This window comes from Castor canadensis, chromosome 19 (assembly GCF_047511655.1).
Source record: "Castor canadensis chromosome 19, mCasCan1.hap1v2, whole genome shotgun sequence".
NCBI lineage: Eukaryota > Metazoa > Chordata > Mammalia > Rodentia > Castoridae > Castor > Castor canadensis.
This window is the reverse complement of record NC_133404.1, coordinates 2,158,238-2,178,407: the sequence shown is the minus strand read 5'-3', so window position 1 is coordinate 2,178,407 and position 20,170 is coordinate 2,158,238. Positions and strand designations below refer to the sequence as shown.

The window sequence follows — 20,170 nt, the reverse complement described above, 5'->3', positions numbered from 1 at the left end:
AACACCAGGAAGCAGAAGGTTGGTGGCTGTAGAAAGCTGGTCCAGGTCCAGGTCCCCAGAGTCCTTTCTGGGAGCCTTGGGAAAGAGCACGTGGGTGGGAGGAGGGAGGGGAGTCCGGGAAGTTGCGAGCCGGCCCAGGCTGGACCCCAAGCTCTCTCCAGACCTCCGGCTCCATCACCCGGGTGGACGGCCAGGAGCAGGGAGAGGCCGCGGGCCGAGCTCCAGCCAGAGCTCCGCAACTTTTCCTCCCGCGGGGAGAGGAAGGGTATGAAGTTCAAAAGGGAAGTCCCGCCCCCTTCCCGGATTCCGATTGGCCGGGGTGTGGCCGGGGCCGGCCCCACCCCCTTCAGGAGGCAGGCTGATTGGCTGCGCGAGGGGTCCCCGCCGCAGGCCCGGAGAAGGGACCGCCGGGCCCCAGGTGGCCGGCGGGGCGGGCACGGCGCACCGCCCCCGCGGTTCCCTCCCGGTCCTCCAGTTCGTCGGAGTCGCGCGCTCGCACCCCGCAGTCCGGACGGTTTGCGAACGGCGGGAACGGCACCGCCGCAAGCTGGCCATGAAGAGCCTCAAGTCCCGTCTGAGGAGGCAGGACGCCCCCGGCCCCGCGTCGGCAGCCGCCAGTCCGGTGAGTCCCGCGCCTGGCCGTGGTGCCGGCCGCGCGACCCTCCGGCCCCGCCCCTCCCCCCCGAGGTCCCGCCGCGGGCGCCCCTCACCTCCAGCCTTCCGGGGGACCCTTGCTCCCCGCACGGCCCGGCCGGGGTTCGCGCCCGAGCGGACTCCGGACCTGCCCGGTCTGACCGACGCTCGGGCTGGGGGGCCGCGGACGCGGTGTGCCGTCCACTGTCGCTGCTTCTCAGCGAGGCCCCGGGGGTTCGGCTCACTTCGAGCCCGGAGACCTCACCTGTGCGGGATGGTGCGGGGCCTGACCTGTGGGCGTGGGAAGTGGGAAGCTCACCCGCGCGGGCCGCAGGGACATCACCCGTGCGGGATCGCAGGCGACCCGCTGGGACCTGGCCTCTGGGGCAGGGCCGAAGTCGGGGACGGCCTCAGGGTGGCGGGAGATCAGAAATTTTGGAACAGCCCGACCGCACGTGTTGGGATGGAGATAATTTGGCTGGTCAGACGAATGGCAGCATCATAAATTCCACGCCATTGAAATAAATGCCATTTATTTAAAAAGCCTGGAGGAGTCAAATTCCGAGTCGTGCCACTCAGACTGCCTACTTACTACCAAGTGGTGGAAGTTAAAATGGACTTTTATAATTTTATCCAGATTTTTACTGCAGAATTATATATATGCTTTTTTTTTTTTCAATAATACAAATCAATCTGTATCCACTTTTGAAGAAATTCAGACTTCTGTTTTCCTCTCCACTGGACTGTTTCCAGGACTATTTTACTTGGCCGTAATGGAAAGTGTGTAACAGCTAGGCTTTTAAATTCCCACCTCAAAAATAGAAAGAATGGATTCAGGTGACATGATTTTTGATATTTATTAAAGCATGAAGATGTTTTATGAGCTCATAGAAAGATTCTTTTTGTTTCGCTTTTAGAAAGTAACAATTGGCAGAAATAGGTGGTAATACGGGGGTCACAAGAGTGGAGTTAAAGATCCCACTTGAACTCAGGTGGTCCCAGCTTTGTAGAGGGCACGCCTTTTCTACATTTATTGGCTGTGTTTCCCAGTTTTGTTTGGTTACACTAAGGATTCATATTCCATTTGAAGGCTTATTAATTTTATCCTGTTTTCTCTTCTAGAAAGTCAGAGAAAGTATGCAGTTGTTGGGATTGCCAGTATCCCTGTTTCCATTGTATGAGCATAGACCTGTAGCTAAATTGAGCATTCTATAATTGCTAATAATATCAGTGTAACAATGAAATAGGTCGTATCACAAGACCTGTTCTCAGTTTGCTAAATAATAGAATACATTTCATAAGATTTAAATGAAAGTAAATGAGTCTGATGACTAGTAAAACTAAAGCAAGCTGGACAGAATAGAGTGAATGCACAGCAAAATAGATTCCTCTTGCTTTTCAGTCTGTGTATTCCGTGATGTTATGATTGGGCCTAGTTCTCTAAAAGAGTTTTTGAGTGGATAATTTTTAATATTTGCAAAGAACAAAAATGTTTACATCTTCAGCCACTCTGCTCCACCTTCCTCAGAAGTCACTGGGTGTTAGCTGCCTGCATGGCCCTCCAGAGAAAGCAGATATGAATATCAGTACTCACCCTCTATAGAAAAGGTAGCATGTCTACTTGCTGTTCCATAGTCTGTATTTTTTTTTAAAGCTGTAAATTAGGCCCATTCAGAGCTTTCCCATTCAGATCTTTAGATGTGAACTACTGTGCTGTAACTAATAAGCTTGTATTTATTTTGGGGGGGGGTGAGAGAAAATGTACCTATCTGCATGATCAGTTCTAAAAGTGGAATTGCTGGGTTAAAGGATGGCTGCGCTGCTAAGTTTGAAGGATGTAGTCCACTTTCCTTTCCTGCATCACACAGCCAGTGTATGAGAATATTTTTGACCTTTTATTTCCGTTAGCATGTTTTGATGTCTGCTGGATTGACAGGTAGAATATGGTATCTCAGGACACTTTTGGTTTGTATCTCCCTTATTATGAATGAAGTTGAGCATCCATCCAGAGTGTTACGAACCTCTTGAACCTTCTTTTCTGTGAACACTTTATCTTCTCCATTTCTATTAATGTTTTTTCTTAGTCATTTGTATGTTCCTTTTATCAGGGAAATTTAGCCTGATATTAAATGTAGCCTGATATTAAATGTAGCCTGATATTACTTAAATGTAGCCCTATATTTTTAATATCAGTTAATTAGTATTATTAACTAATTTGAATTCTTTATTGGTTATTTGTCATGACTTTTTTCCTTTTGGTGCTACTGGGAGTTGAACTTAGGGTCTCATGCTTGCTAGGCAGGCACTCTACCACTTTGAGCCACTCCTCCAGCCCTTTTTACATTGATAATTTTTTGAGACAGGGTCACACTTTTATGCCTGGGCTGGCTTAAACCCAAATCCTCCTATTTGTGCTTTCCCACATAGCTGGGGATGTCAGGTGCCTGCCACAGTGCTTAGTCATTGGTTGAACTTTTTGCCCAGTCTGGCCTTGAACCTGAATCCTCCCTGTCTCTGCCTCTAGGATTATAGGCTTGAGCCACCATGCCCAGCTTTTTGTCATGACTTTTTAATGGTGGCATTTGCTATGCAGAAGGTGGCTATTTTTATATAATTGAATTTATAACATCTTATTTTGTGACTTTTAGATTTATTTTTCATCTTGGCATTTTCATTGTGTAATATTTAGCAACAAAGATCCCTGAAGTTTCTTCTAGTTTTTTAAATAATTTTTTTTTAAGATTTGAGTCTTTGATGTATATGAAATTTATTCTGGTGTAAGGCAAGAGGATAGACATAATAGTTTCTTTTTTCTCCCTCCACTTCCTCCATTTAATTGTTATAGAAATGATGACAATTTGCTCTGTACAACTTTGATTTGAGGAAGAAACTTTAAAATGTTTCTGTCATAGTTTATGTATTTATTTAAGCTTATTATCTAAAGAACATACGTGAACAATAGACAGATGTATGTTATGTAAACATGCTATGATGTATGTGAAATTCAACATGTTAGCTTAACATGCTAAATTATAATTCTGTGCAGGAAAAAAGTAATTTAAAATATTCTCAACAGTACCATTCTTATAAATGTGAATGAGTTCAGAGCTCAGTCAGTGGGGATGTGTTTATACACACACATAAATAAAACTGTCCCACGATTATAAGTTGTGGGTACAGTACGTGTGCAAGTTAGTACTTTACTAGTCAAATCTGGAAATGGCTGCATCTCTTAACCATAAACTGTAATATCTTTATTTACTTTTAATTACTGAGTTGGAGCTTCAGATTTCTGAGCGATAATTATGTGACTGTAAATACTATCCCAGATCTATGTCAATTATGCATATAGCCAGCTATGTGCAATTATATGTACAGTGAGAATGGGCTTGTTCCGTTTTCACCTAGTTGAGATTAGGAAATGTGAGAGTAATAAAATTAAGGGATGATAATTCCAGAACTAGTAGAGGTGTATTGTAAGTGAACACTGTAAGCAGACATGTTGGGAGGGTACCAACACTTAGAGCAGAGTGAATTCTTCCAGCAGAGTGGGCATCTCTGGCCTGCGAGGCTCTGCAGTGGTTAATCCTGCTGCCTTTTCTCTAGACTACTCAGTAAGTGGAGCAGTGGCTTTTATAAGCCAGCAATTGCATATGTTCTAAAGCATCTTGCCAGTGCCTCGCACCCTGAAAAAAATACCAAGATTCTGAATGAATAGAGTTTCCAACATAGCAACTGGATGAAGCCTTCACAAAGCTGCTTCTCATTCCCACCAAGGAGGTACTTTGAGATGTTTAGAAAGTGTAAAGATTAAACATGATTTTGGGGTTTGTCTTGTGACGGTTTTGTGTTTTATACTTAGGAATTTGGATGCATTTGAAAAAATGTTAATGGTGTTTTCACAATGACTTGGGATAATGTGACTAATTAAGATCACAAATTGTTATCTTCATTCTAAACTCATATGCTTAATTTAATTTAGCACCGTTTACTCATTTTCATTAAAGAGGCCAACCTTTAATTAAAAATGTTTACCTTAATTAAAACTTTATTTAGGTACTTCCTGTTGTTATGCCTGCATTGTGTTTCACATTTCTTGCGGTTCTTTTAGGAAGGTGACACTACAGTAGACCTCTTTTCATAGTTTTGCACTTCAGCCCCGGCGTGGCTACAGGCTTACCAAAGTTGTCCTGCTGGGTCTGCTGGTGCCTAATGAGTCCAGAGCTCAGGTAATGAGCGCTAGGATTTTAATTGCCGCCTTTAATAAGGGTGAAGCAGTAGTGTATGTCTTTATTTATTGTGCATGATACACACTGTTCAAATTTAAAATGATTAGTTTAGGCATTGCACTTTGCTAGCAGTCACCTTACTTAGTTTGGAAAACAAGTAGAATATGTAAGTTAGACTCAAGACTGAATTAATAATTGTGTCCTCTGAAGAAGTGGATGATCCCAGGTCAGGGCAGAAGAGGCTAAGAGCAGCTGGAGTCCCTCATCGTGCTAGAATGCAGTGAGCTGTCGAAGCTCTGGACTCAAGCCAACCTGAAGAGGCTCCACTGGTCAAGGATGGGGCCTTTTGAGCCCCGGTAAGGATAAAAACTGGGTGGACTGAATCTTCACAGTCATGACTTCATAATGATGATTAAGAATTAAAAACGGTCCATTGCAGGATGCTAGAGAACTGCTGCTTTCTTTTAAGCTCTGCAAATAAAGGGAATAATAAAACATTTGTGGGGCTTTCCTATGGGAACTGTACCTCAGGGTAAGGAAATAGTCCATAAGGGAAAGTTTCTTTTAATAATAAAGGTATTTTATCCTAGCTAGTAGGTGAAGAAGGGGTGATACAGCTAGTTTATCACATATTCTGTTTCAGTTAATAGATGAGGAAGGGGTGGTAGAATCAGTATGTTATAATTTTGCAGCTCTTAATGAATTACTGGGTTTAGAGTGATATCTAGAAGCTACTAATGCCTCAAAAAGGGTAAGCAGACATGACTGATCTCCTGTTAAACATGTCATTACTGCTTATTGGTAGTCCTGCCAAGAGCCACGCCTGATAATACGACAGACAGCCCCTTGCGTAGACAGCCACCATTTTATAGAAAACAAAGGACAGAGGAACGTGAGCTTGCAGTCCACAAAAATCTCATGTGGGGTCCTCTAGAGAAAGATAGCCTGATTCTTCCAAATAAATTCTAAGAAAAGGAAAAAGATAGTGGCAAAACCTAGAAATGATAAGAGATGTAAGGGATTAAAAGACATATTAACCAGCTGTAATAACGGGCCTTATTTAGACCCTGATTTAAAAAAAAATAAAAAAATGTTACGAAAAGTAAAAGTTTAGTGACAGTTGACAAAGTGTGAATACCAGTTGTATACTTGATTCAGAATTATGTAAATATGACAACGGTTGTGTTTGATTACATTTATAAAGAATCTTTATCTTGGGCTGGTGGAGTGGCTCAAGTGGTAGAGGGCCTACCTGACAAGCGTGAGGTCCTGAGTTCAGATCTCAGTGCTGCAAAAAAACAAAACAAAGAGACAATAATATGTTCCAGAACCATAATAGCAGTCTATAAAAGTGGCTGGAGAGCAGGATGTGCAGGGCGGGTCAGAAGGTGAAGATTGAGCCTGGGCCAGAAAGACAATTGGAATGGCAAAGGAGCAGCAGGTGCTGAGGTTCAGCACAGTGAGATCCTCACTGAGGAGCATCAGCTTTGGAAATGAACTGGTTTTACAACTCGGATGAGGCATAAATTCAGTGTGTAAGAGTAGGTTTCTTCCTCCCTCCCTCTCTCCCTCTCTCCCTTCCTTTTGTCCTTCCGTTCTTCTTTCCTTCCTCTTGCTCTCTTGCTTGTTTGCTTGCTTTCTGTCTCTCTCTTTTCCTCCCTGTCTCCCTTCCTCCCTTTTTCTTTCTCTTTAACTTGAATTAAGAGTTTGAATTACTTGACAAGTTTCAACCATTATTTAGGGAGATCGCGGATAAGATTATTAAACTTTGATCTTCAGAAGCCCTCCTAGTAATAGTGACCTAACAAGTTCACCCCTTTTCTTCTCCCTTCCTCCCTAGACTTAGCCAATAGCCAGCAAAACTTCATTATTAGCAGCCACTTTCAACTTATGACTGTCCTTGGTGAAGAATGCTTGATTTAAACATTATAGCTTGTGTATTCTGTGTCACCTGTCATATGGAAACTTACTCTTTCACCATGGTTATTTAAACATTTGTCTTCTCACCTAAGGGACATACTATATTGCTGACATGCATGAACTCATTTATGTGAGAGAAGTCTAACTGATTTCTATAGAGAATTTGCCGAAAAATGGATGGCTTAAATGCATTTCCTGAAACTGTAAATGGAGAACTGGAATAGTATACTCTTATCGCCCTATTTCCTTAAACTGTAAGACAGTTAATGCTTTATGTAGCTTTTATGTATTTGGAAATGTACATATCTTTCCAGGCTTAAAAACCCAGCACAAACACACAAACATTGGATTAGTTGTGACGACAGCATAGTTGTGTATTGGCCTTGTTTTATTCTTAGAAATGGTAAGTATCACTAACATTGGCTGACTTCTTTTCTAGGTAACATCTCCTAAAGGATGTGCAGAAGTGAACCTGATGTGGGTGAGGGGCTCTGGCAAAGGTGGAATGTGATGAATGGTAGTTCTATCAGCTAGTCAGACTTGGGAGTGCCCTCGAGACAGTAGTGTGTGACTTAGCCAGTTTAGGATAAAAGGCTGCCTACTATTCTAGAAACTGACTTAGTGTGACACTTGCCTAGCATTTGTGGGGGCCTGGGTCCCAGCATTACCAAACAACCCCTCACCCTAAAAAAGGTCATATGTGTTCATTGTAAAAAACAAAATATAGTCAAAGATAAAAAAACAAAATAAGTCACCCACAGTACCATTCATTGTGCTCTTAAACTACTGGTTTGTGCCTGCCTAAAAGATTCCATACTGCCTTTTTCTTACTGGATTAACATATAGTTACCTTGATACCACAGTAATGGTATGTGCAACTGTTGAATATTTTATTCTAGTAAACTTTGTACTTGAAAATTATAAGTACTTTGAAAAGATTTCAAAGTATACAAATGGTATACAAAAATACCATTAGAAGTACTTAGTAAATGCTAGTGAATTACTTAGGAAGAAATTGCTCCTAAGAAGTCCAAGTGCCTATAACTAATACTTATTAAGCACATGTGGCTCAGGCTTTGTGACTCTTGTTCATTCAGTCCTTATAACAACCCTAAGACATAGGTACTGTTGCCATGGTTTCAGACGGAAGTCAAGTGTTTTCCTGTCCAAGGTGTATAAGTTGTGACTAACAGGAAGCTAGGTAGCCTGGCTGGGGAACCCCTGCCCTTACCATTCTGAACTGATACAATTTCATATTTAAAGCCATGGGATTTGTAATTGAAATAAAACAGGGAGGGCTGTTTCAGGGGAAAGAAGACCTTTTGTGGGAAGTCTCAAAACCAGTTTGCACTCCTCCAATGGTATATGAAATTGCTGCATCCCCTGCGCATGCCCAAATGGATGAAGAGTTCAAGGATGTTTATCAAGCTGACAAGAAAAATACTGCTTTCGTCTCAGGTTTTGATTTTTAGGCAGTGCAGACATGTTCCCATGGTGTTGGCTACTTTCACCCCTTGTTTGAGAAATTGTTCTTGCATGGGCTTTGACTGTTTCTTCTACTGAGGCCTTGTCCATCGGTGACCTGTGGTAGCTTCATTTTTGCTGCTTGGCCAGGCATAGTTTTGAGAGTAGTTTGTGTCTCTTACTACATGGTGAGTTTCTGTTACCTTTCCTTATATTTCAGTTTGTGCATTTAACTTTGTTATAGTTGTTACATGAAGGTTCTTGGCTCTTTTATAGTAATGTAGAGTGTAACGAGTGCTATAGAAGTCTCCAGTGTGCCCCATTACAACTTTTGTCTTGAACTCTACATTGCTTGGTATTAATACTGTCACATGGTCTTTCCTGCACTTTTCCTTTTGCATGCATATGTACATGTACGCAGTATATTATCCTATCATCATTGGTTTTAGCATTCAGTATTTAAGAGGATATGTGGATGTAGTACATTAGGAGTATCCAGCAGAACTGAAAGTTGTGTGGGTTACCATCTGCAGGGTGGTGTATGTGTCTAAAGGGTGCATGCTTTAGGAGATGACATATTTTTGATATTGACCCATTGATAACTTGATAAGGTTTGACATTAGTTCTGCACAAATATTTTTTTAAATCTCCGTGAATGTTGGTTATTTTTTTTTCTTAGCAGATTTTGACATTTTCTCTGAGAGTGAGCATGCATGCACACTCACACACCCTTGCACATGTACATCATATATCTTTTTTTCTTTGCTGCTGGAGATCAAACACAGGGCCTCACCCACGCCAGGCGAGTGCTCTACCACTGAGCTACACCAGCCCCTGCAGTCATGCTTTCTGAACTAAAAAAGTGAGAATATAGAATTCTTCTTCATCTTGGTTTTGTACTTCATGGTTTTCTTATCTGCAGGGTGCCTACCCTGCAGAATGCTTTGGAAGTGAACCTTCAGTGGGAGGCCTTTGGGTGTGCTTCTAGTGAAGTTTTTCTCAAGTTTTCCAAGATTTTTTGTTGTGTAGGAGGAACAGCCAACAACTGTTTGCTGATTTATATGTGTGAGGTCTTGTGAGAGATTTTTTTTTTTTTTGGTGGTACTAGATGAGAGATCTTTTTAATGATTCATCTCTTTTTTTGATGGTACATTTTTAAATTAACATTTTTTATTTTTAAAAAGCACTGTGTGAAATATAAACAGCGCTCATGGCAATGAATTGGTAGGTAAGTGAGGAAATGAAATGCCTTGTGAGCTTTAGCAGAGGCAAATTGTGGACTGCCGAGTGTCGAGCCCTCGATCTGGGAACTACATCTGGAGCAGTGTGTGCGTGTTGCGGTAGGTGGGGGTGGGGGTAGAGTGTAGATGGGCCTGGTCCTGGGTCATGCTGTGCTCCTTGGTGACTTGACTTTTAGTCTTGCCACTTCTGGTAACCAGTTTTGTGATCCTAGGCAAGTTGCTTGAATGTGTTTGCTTCCTCTTTGCAAAGTGGGGTTAATAATTGTACTTCGTAGAGTAGCTGTGACATTTGAGCTGTGATTTCTCTACTTCGTAGAGAGCTGTGATTTTGCCTGTGGCAAAATCAGGCTCACTTGGCAGAACAGTGCCTTAGTGTGGTTAATTTGGTAAAGGTCAGCTCGGAGCAGTCACCAACCCAGATGTTGGCTGTGCTTCTCCTTTGCTGTCTGTGGGTGACAGGGTCCTCCTGGTGTTCTTTCAGTGAACACAGCTCCTAGGCTTCTATGGAACCTAGTCCTTCCAGAGGTCAGCCGCTCCAGCCTCTTGTCCTGAGGAGATAGCTGCGGTCTCTGTTTTTCAATTATGGAAAAGAGAGAGGTCTTGAGGGCCCAGACTTCCCTGGGCTGGGCACTGCAGGTGAAGGATGAGGAGTTCAAGAGACTCCCAGCATTGCCGAAGAGCCCTGTGAAAGGTAAAGTAGTAGCTGTGTGAGAGCGTAATGTGCCATGTCCCCATCCCATGGGGGGCTATGGAGCGGGGGCAAGGTGAGGCTTCTATTCAAGGTAAGCTGTTGCCACTTTTAAAAAATTGAGGTGACACTTGCATAGCGAAGACTTGATCGCCTTTAAGTGAGCAGACTCCATCTGTGTCTAGTTCCAGCCTCTTTCCTTCACTCCCCTAGTCTCCTAGTCTCTTAGTCTCTGGCAGCCAGGAGCCTGAGGCTTAACAGGTGCTGAGAGATGGATCCAGGAAGGATAAAATTGCTTTCAGGGGAAGGGGAAAGGCATAGAGAGGAAAGGCAGTTGGACTGTCAGCTCAGCCCTGGTGGATCCCAGAAGAATAGCAAGGGCGTTGTGTGAGAAATAGGCAGGAGAGGAAGTTGGAGTGGCTTAAAGTGAGTATTGGACTTTGTCCCGGGGCCCCAAAGGTGGGGAGTCACATGGTCTAATGTGTGTTGCCTGGATTTCTTTGGTAGCTCTGTTACAGTAGACCTTAAGGGTCAGTTATGAAGCGACTGCAGTAGCATAGGCAAGAGTTAGCCAGTGCCTGAATCAAGAGTGCTGGAAGGGATAGAGAGGACAGACTTAGATCCAGAGAAGTTGCCCCACTCCTGCCTACTACCTGCCCTGGCAGTTCCTGGTTCTGGTTGAGTCCCCTAGTTTGACATCCTGTGTGGTCCACAATTGTATGGTAGTTATGTTCTAAGGGGGAGAGGGGACACTGCCGATGCCTTCCCGTGTATCAGTAGCTTGTTTCGTTTGTGAGTATACTAATTTATAGTCAGTTGGATGAATACCTCATTGTCTGATGATGTTTGAAAAAATATCCTTGAAAGGTTAACTTACTGTGCTAGTAATCACAAACAGATATTTTTATATTTGTTTTCAACTCGCTTATGAAAAATTGAATCATACATAAAAGAGAACACAATGAACTAGGATCTGCCTGCCCACTGCTTACATTCAGAAGGTAACATTTTGTCTCTCCTCATACACACAACACAAATACAGGGAGATAGTACAGTGATATTTTTCACTGAACCATTTGGAGCTAAACTGGAGATTTACACTTCACCTTTAAATACTATCGCATGCATCACTTAAGAGTAGGGTATCTTTTAAACAATTTTTATTAGCATATTAGTTGTATAGGAGGATTTCATTGTGACATTTACATATGTGCTCGCGATATATCTTATTAGATTCACCCCCACCATCATTCTCCCCCATCCTTCTTCCTTCTCCTTAAAACAGTTTCCACAGCTTTCCCTGTCTATTTTCATCATCCACCATTTTCCCCCTCCTTTACTCTCTGTTTACTGTCCCCCACACTGGTCCCCACCCCCCGATGGGACCTATTTTACCTTCCTGTCCTTCATTTTTTAAAGTATATAGTGATTGTTCAAGAATTTCGCCTTGGTGTTTCACACATGTATATATCACACATATACACTCACACACATATATATTAGATCATATATGTGCCTACATTTATCTTTTAGGTCTAGCTCCCACATATGAGGGAAAACTTGACCTTTGTCCTTCCGAGCCTGGTTTACTTCACTTAAAATGATGATCTCCAGTTCCATCCATTTACCTGCAAACAACATAATTTCATTCCTTATGGCTGAATAAATACTCCATTGTATATATGTACCACATTTTCTTAATCCTTTCATTAGTTGTAGGGCCTCTGGGTTGTTTGTAAAGCGTGGCTTTTGTGTGTAGTCTGCATTAAACGTGAGGTGTGCAAGTGGCTCTGTTGTATCCTGACTTAACATTCCTTTGGGTATATGCTGTGGAGTGGTATTGCTGGATCCCATGGTAATTCCATGTTTAGTTTTTGAGGAACCTCCATACTGCTTTTCATAGCAGTTGTACTAATTTGCATTCCCACATTCCCACCAACAGTGGATGAGGGTTCCTCCTCCATCCCCCATCCTTGGCAGTATTTGTTGTTTATGCTCTTGAGGATAGCCACTCTGACGGGAATGAGGTGGAATCTCAATGTGGTTTTGATTTGCATTTCCTTTATGGCCAAGAATGTGGGGCATTTCTTCATGTATTTATGGTCATTTGTACTTCTTTTAAGAATTGTCTGTTCAGTTCAGTTGTCCTTTTCTTCAGTGGGCTATTGATTCTTTGTGGGGTTAGTTTTTTTAGCTCCTTGTATTGCTAGTTATTTATCCCTGTCAGATGTATAGCTGACAAAAGATTTTGTTCCATTCTGTGGGCTGTCTCTTCAGTCTAGTGATGGTTTCCTTTGCTGTGCAGAAGCTTTTTAGTATGATGCGGTTCCATTCATCAGTCCTTTCTCTTAATTGCTGAACTATTGGAGTCCTAATGAGGAAGTTACTGCCTATGCTGGTATATTCCAGTTTTTCCCTATTCTTTTCTATAGTAGCTTCATATCTTACATTAAGATTTTTTATTCACTTTGAATTGATACTAGTACAAGGTAAGGGACTGGGATCTAGTTTCAGTCTTCTACAGGTGGAGATCCAGTTTTCCAAGTACCGTTTATCAGAGGGGCTGTCTTTTCTTCAACACATGTGTTGGGCTTCTTTGTCAAAAATCAGATGGCTGTAGTTTAGTGGGTTTGTGTCTGGGTCTTCTGTCCCATTGGTCTTCATGTCTGTTTTTGCGTTTGTACCCTGCAGTTTTTATTATGGCTCTGTCGTATAGTTTGAAGTCAGGTATTGTAATACCTCTTTTTGTGCAGGATTGCTTTGGCTATTCCTGGCCTTTTGTGCTTCCATATGAACTTTAGGATTGATTTTTTTCTGTCTCTGAAGAATGTCATTGGAATTTTGATGGGGATTGTATTGAACATATAGATTGCTTTCAGTAGCATAGCCACTTTCACAATATTGATTCTGCCAATCCATGAGCATGGGATGTCCTGTCTTCTGATGTCTCGTTGATTTCTTCACTGATTTGTAGTCTTCATTGTACAGGTCTTTCTCTTCCTTTGTTCAATTTATTTGTAAGTATTCTCTTTTTTTTTTTTTTTTTAAGTTTTAGCAAGGATTTTAGTATAATAGGAGAAGGGGTAGAGGAGAGAAAAAGAGAAACATTTCCTGTTTCCCCATGCAGGAAATAGGAGCAGACTCCAAGGTATTTTAATTTTTCTGATGCTATTGTGAATGGTATTGTTTTCCTGATTTCTTTTGCAGACTGTTCATTGATGCATGGAAATGCTAGTGATTTTTGTATATTGATTTTCCATCCTTCTAGTTTGCTGGACATGTTTATGAGATGTGAGTTTTTGATGGAGTTTTTAGGTTCTTTTCAATGTAGGATCATCTCATCTGTAGATAGAGTTAATTTGACCTTTTCCTTCCCAATTTGTATCCCTTTTATTCCTTTCTCTCGCCTTTCTATTCTGGCTAGGAATTGAATAAGAGTGGGATGCTGGGTACCATGGCTCACACCTGTAATCCTAGCTACTTGGGAGGCTGAGATTAGTGGGTTCAGAGTTTGAGGTCAACCTGGGAAAATTGTTCAAAAGATCCCATCTCTAAAATAGTCCCAGTAAAAAATGGACTGGAGGTATGGCTCAAGCAGTGGAGTGCCTGCTTTTTAAGTGCAGAGCCCTGAGTTTAAACCCTAGTTCCAGCAGAGGGAAAAATTGGGCAGAGTGAGCACCATTGTTCAATTCCAGTCTTTGAAGGACACGGTTTTGGTTTGCCCCCCGGGGTGATGTTGGCTGTAAGTTTGTCGTGTGTACCTTTATAATGTCAAGGTATGTTCCTTCTATTCTTAGTTTCTTCAGAGTTTTTATCATGAAAGGATGCTGAATTTTGTCAAAGGCTTTCTCTGTATGTATTGATTCTGTTTATGTGCTATATTACATTTATTGATTTGCATATGTTGAACCATCCTTGTATCCCTGGAATGAAGCCTACTTTATCATGATGTATGATCTTTTTAATGTGATGATGGTTTCAGTTAGCAGTATTTTTGTGTCTGTGTTCATCAGAGGATATTGGCTTAGAACTTTTTTCTCTTTTTATTTTTCTTTTCATGTGTCTTTACCTGGTTTTTGAAGTAGGCTAATATTGACTTCATAGAATGAGTTTGGTGGTATTCCTTCCCTTTGTATTTTTTGGAATAGTTTTTGGAACATCGGTGCTAGTTCTTCTTTAAAGGACCTGGGTTTTTCTTTTTGGGAGATTCTTTATAACTGTTTCAATCTCACTTGTTATAGACCTGTTTAAGTTGTTTATGTCTTCTTAGTTCAATTTCAGTGGGTCATATGTGTCAAGAAATTTATATATTTTTTCTTAATTTTTTAGGTTGTTGAAGTACAGGTTTTCAAAAAATTCCTGTATGATCTGAATTTCATTGCTGTGTGTGGTAATATTTCCTTTTTTTAGGTCTGATTTTATTAATTCAAGTCTTCTTTTGGTTAATTTGGCTAAAGCTTTGTCAATCTTTATTTTTTCCAGAGAACCAACTTTTTGTTTCATTGACCTTGTTTCATTCTTTTGGTCTCCAGTTTATTAATTTCTAACCTAATTTTGATAATTTCTGTCTGTTTTCCACTTTGGGTATTGGCTTGTTCTTGTTTTTCTAAGAGTGAAGGTTCATCATCAGATTATTTATTTCAGATCTCTCTAATTTTCTGATGTGGGTGCCCATGGCTGTAAGCTTCCCATGTTGAGATGGCCTTTGCTGTGTCCCACAGGTTCTGGTAAGATGTGTCCTGATTTTCATTTGACTGTCAGAATTTCTAATTTCTACAGTGACCCATTGGTTGTTTAAAATGTGTTGTTTAATCTCCATGAGTTGAATGACTTCTGTGATTTTCCTTGCCATTGGGTTTTAATTTTATTCTATTGTAGTCTGTTAGGATACAGGGGCTTATTTCAATATGCTTTATGACCAGGGATATGATCTGTTTTGGAGAAAGTTTGCTAGGTTGCTGAGAAAAATGTGTAATCTGCTGCTGTAGGATGGATTGCTCTGCAAATGTCTGTTAAGTCCATTTTGTCCATGGTATTGTTTAGTTCTAGGATGTCTTTGTTAATTTTTTGTCTGGATGTTAATTTTTTGTCCCTCTAGTGATGAGATTGGGGTGTTGAGATTTCCCGTTATTATTATATCTGGACCTATCTGTTCCTTTATGCTCAGAAGTATTTGTTTTATGAACTTGGGCACGCTGACATTTGGTGCATGTATATTTAGTGTTGCTACATCTTCTTCCTGAATTGCTCTCTTTATTAGCATGTAGTGACTTTCTTTATCTCTTCTGACTAACTTTTGCTTAAAATTTTCTTTGATAGGAGAATAGCTACTCCTGCTTGCTTTTGGTTTCCTGCCTGGCATATTTTCCCCCCCAGACCTTTCATTTTTAATTTATGTGTGTGTTTGATTGTGAGATGTGTTTCTTGTAGACAACGATTGTTGGGTCTTGCTTTTGATCCAGTCAGACAATCCGTGTCTTTTGATTGGAGAATTAAGTTTGTTTAAATTTCAGGTTATGCCTCAGAGCCATTTACTGATTCCTGTGTTTCTATTGCTTCCCCACCCCCTCCCCCGCACAGAGTTGCCTGTAGAACGATCTTTACTTTTGGCATTGCTCATCTTCAGGTTTTGCTGGTTAACTGAGCTGATCATGCTTGATACTTTCCTAGCTCTAATGGGTTCATCAGTTTCCCTTTTGAGTTTTATTCTTTCCTAACCTCTGTGTTTGTGATTGTTTTTCTTCCTCTTCTGTGTGAAATGTTTGAGTTGTCTTCTGAGTGCAGAAGAGATTGAAGGATAGTGTTGCTGGATATAATGTTCATGGTTCGCAGTTACTGCTTTAGAGCTTGATTTATGTTACTGCATGTTTTTCTGGCTTTTAGGGTTTATGCTAGAGATCTGTGGGGGTTCTTATATGTTTACCTTTCTACATAAGCTGGAGTTGTCATGCAGCTTTCAGTAACCTTGTTTGGTTCTCTAATTTTGGCATTTTAATTATGATATGATATGGGGTTGTTCTTTTCTGGTCATGTCTATTTGGAGTTCAAATGCCTCCTGTACATGGGTGTCTATACCATTTCATAGAGTTGAGAAACTTCTGTTGTGATTTCATTGAACAGGTTTCCTGTTCCTTTAGTTTGTATTTCAGCTCCTTCATCCGTCCTGTGAATTCTTAGGTTTGGTCTTCTGATAATATCCCAGAGTTCTTGTATGTTGTAATCCTAGGTTTTCATTCTTTTTTAGACAAGTGCTCTACCACTTGAGCCACTCCACCAGTAGGTTTTCATTCTTTTTAATCTCTGATTGTCTGTGTGCAGTAGTTTCTCAGTCTTGTCTTCCATCTCTGATGTTCTGTCTTCTGTGTGATCTGGTCTGCTGATAATACCATCCACTGTGGTTTTTATTTGATTTTTGAGATTTTCATTTCTAACATTTTTACTTGTCCCCCCCTCACCCCCCCCCCGTAATTTTCATTTTCTTGCTGAATTTCTCTTCTGTGTTGCTGACTTTCTCGTTTAGGTCTTTGATTGACTTACTAACTTGATTTATCTGTTATTTGAATCCTCTTTGAGGTCATTGGTCATTTTCAACAGTAGGCTTCTGAAGTCTCTATCAGATGCTTCAGTCAATTCATTATCTTTGGATTCAGTTGTTGAGTTGTTGTGGGGTCTTGGAGGGGAGACACTGCCTGACTTTTTCATATTTAAATTTCTATAGTGTGATTTGTGCATCTGTTGGGATAAGTTTCTCTCTTCCTTGCATGAGTGTAGAACCTGGTGCAGTAACAAGGTAAACAATTCAGTAATAAATCAAATATTAGTAAGAAACAATTGGAACCCTTATCTGTCTCCCCATAAAGTTTGTATGGGAGCAAAACTCTGGTACATAGGGGGACGATCCAGGAGTTTAACAGTCCTTGAAAGGTATAAGGATTGGAAATTGGGTAATCTAAGGGATTGGGGGTGGGGAGGGAGGGTGGGATGATAGAAAGAAGGGGAAGAAAGTACAGGAGGTAATAGTATGAGAGAGGGCTTCGACTTCCCCTCCCCTAGGGGGAGCTGAGACTGGATTCGGGGCTAGAGTGCAATATGTCTCTTAATTTACTCTGGCACCTTCCTGTTTCACCATATTTTTCAGTTCTCCTGTCACTCTTGTGTTTCTCAGTGCTCTTCCTTGCTTTTGCTTTTCTGTATCTATGTTATTCTTTTTATCCAGACTCTTGCTCACAGGAGTCTGATGGAGAAAGCTTCTACTCCTCCGCCATCTTGCCTTGTCTCCCCAGAGCATCTTCTTCAATATCTACTGTATAATAGTGATGTTTGAACTGTAACTTTTATATAAAGGCAAAGAAACTTAGGTGATAGGAAGTTAGAGTTGGAGCAGTGTTTCTTGGTTTCTCAGGCCTGTTTATCTTGCATTGTATGTGGTCACACTGTCTTTCAATTCTAGTAATATTAATGTATTTTTGTCACATTTGTGGAACACTTGTGCTACTCATGCTTTTACCTTGGTTCACTTAAAAAAAGCACAAATATAAACACACTTATTTAAAGAGGATATGTGTGTCAGCCGCTGAGTGAAACACAGAGAGCATCTCTGATGGGCATCTTGAAAGGGCAAGAGAAAGGGCGGGGAAGCCAGTGTTGGTGTCAGGCATGTGGCTATAAGCTCTGTGTGAGCAGTTGTACTCTGCTGGCCCTGTCACTAGGCTGAGGAGGGACTAGCGCATTGGAGCTGGCCTGTTGGGCCTTTTTCTTCTGTTTCTAATCTCTTAACCCCCACCTCACTGCTGTGGCTGTCCCTGCTGTGGGAGTATATGGAGTGGTGTGTACCTTAGAAGGAATGTCCTGCCAGCAGGTTGCTACCACATTTGCTCCTGTGCCAGTGAGGCCTCACCTGAGTAGTGATGTGTAGGCCACACCCAGAGAGAGGCTTCCTCCTCTGTTCTCCAGCTAAGCACATGCTTTCTTGTCGATGGGTTGATTTACCCAGACTTACCCTCAAGTATTCCTCATGTACCAGGTGCCTTGTTGCCCAAACATAAACAGGAAATTCAGTGTTTAATCTTTCACTTTATGTCAGTACCCCCTAAGGAAAGAAATTCTATAGGCAATTAGATCAAGGGTGATAAGTTGTTAAAAAATCTTGGCTTGGGTCCAGCCACTGATAAGAAGCCTTGTGACTTTGAACAAAGCCTTTATCTCAGTAAGTTTTAGTTTTTGCTTTTGTAAGATAGGATAATATCATTTTTTTCTTCTGCTCTGCCTGAAACTTTGGCTCTGCAGAGAATGAAAACATGTTGGAAGCTGGAGAAAAATACATACAGAAATTCCAACAGTGACTGTTATCTGTAAATTAAACTAGTGCATTAGTTTTTGTTAGGTGTATCTGAAATTGTACTGGCCCAGTTGTGAAGATAGAAAATGTTACGCTTAGTGTACATTTTCAGGTGAAAAGTAAGGTTTCTTGCTTTCTTTCAAGAGAAGATCTGAATTCTAAGTCGGTTGCTTTTCATAGTGATTCCATGACAGAATAAGAATACAACTTTTGTTTTGTACAAAGTCATTTTCAGTTGCTTAGCTGAATTATAACTGTGACAAAATGACCATTTACCCCACTAGATTTTTATCACAGGATAGAGCAGAGAATGAGAGCCCCCAACTTAGAGTGTTTTATAATCTGTGGGAAACATTACAGCTGTGCATTTGATGGAGCACTGAAGTGTTCTGAATTTGTGACTGTTTGAGCGACTGATTCCATAGCTGTCAATTTTTTTTCTTTTTCTTTGCTGGGGATACTGGAGTTTAAGTTCACCAGGCAGGCACGGTACCATGTGACCCCCCCTCCCCCCCCAGCTCTTTTGGCTTTAGTTGTTTTTCAGATAGGGTCTCGTGTTTTGGCCTGGCCTGGATGATGATCCTCCTATCTACGCCTCCTGTGTAGCTGGGCTCACAGGCATGAGCGCTCACACCCAGCTTTTTTGTTGAGATGGAGGTCTCATTAACTTTTTGCCCAGGATGTCCTTGAACCATGGCCTCCTGATCTTTGCTTCTCAGGTAGCTGGGATTATAGGCATGGCCTATCACACCCAACCCCTCAGTGTCTTTCTCCTTGCTGATAGACACTAATATGAGAATTCTGGCTCATTTTGCTGGCATTTGAAATTCTGTTGAGGCCCCGAATCTACTTAGATATTTGCCATTGTACATGTTATGTTTACTTTGAGAATAAAAATTTCAGCAAAATTAATTCCACTAATATTTTTAAGACTTTTTTTTTTCGGTTTGAATACTTTTATTTCCTACCCCCACTTTTTTCTGTCTTTCCTGGGAACTGTTGTCCAGCACCCTTGCAGGCTGCTGTACATTGGGTCTAGGGTCAGCCTAGCTCAGTATATCTGCGTTTTTATCCCCTAATAGCTGAGGTTTGGAAATAGTTCTTTTTCTCTGTCTAGGGAGGTGAAGTTCATGAAGGCCATACATTGTGTTTATAAGCCTATATCATATCTTCATTCAAAAAACAATTATTTATCTCCTACTGTATGCCAGGTGCTCCCTTTCCTTCTCTGCCTTCCCTCGAACCTTTCCTTTCCCTCCTTCCCTTCCTCTCTGTTCCCTCTCTTCCTCCTTCCCAGGCAGGGATGGAACTGTCTTACATGGCAGCCAGTCAACCTGATCCCCAGTTGTGTCCTTGGTCATGGTTTCCCCATAGTGGTCCTGGGTGGAATAGCCTGAATGTGATCTAATTTTCATTTGGTCCCTTTACCTCCTCTAACCTCTATACCTAGAATGAGACTGGAGTTTGTACTATGGAAATTGTCACTGCTTCACAGTTTTGTGCTTCTGGATTTCCTGAGCGTTAGGATTTGGTACTTGGGTGGCACTAACCTTTATTTCTGTTTTTGGATTTCTTTCTTCTCCAAATGTTCAACCTCCTGTTGTAAGTAGAAAATTGGTCAAAAAAATTGATTGCAAACATCTTTTTTTTTTAAACT

At 41.3% G+C, this 20,170-nt stretch overlaps 1 protein-coding gene across 1 annotated transcript in view; it reads left to right on the top strand.

The window, feature by feature from the left end:
* The first annotated feature begins 407 nt into the window (after positions 1-407).
* Positions 408-20,170, top strand: part of Uaca (uveal autoantigen with coiled-coil domains and ankyrin repeats) — an 86,710-nt gene continuing 66,947 nt past the window's right edge. Inside the window, exon 1 of the mRNA XM_020185681.2 lies at positions 408-622. Coding sequence (XP_020041270.1) covers positions 554-622 — 69 coding nt within the window. The 5' untranslated portion in view covers positions 408-553. The remainder of the gene's footprint in view (positions 623-20,170) is intronic.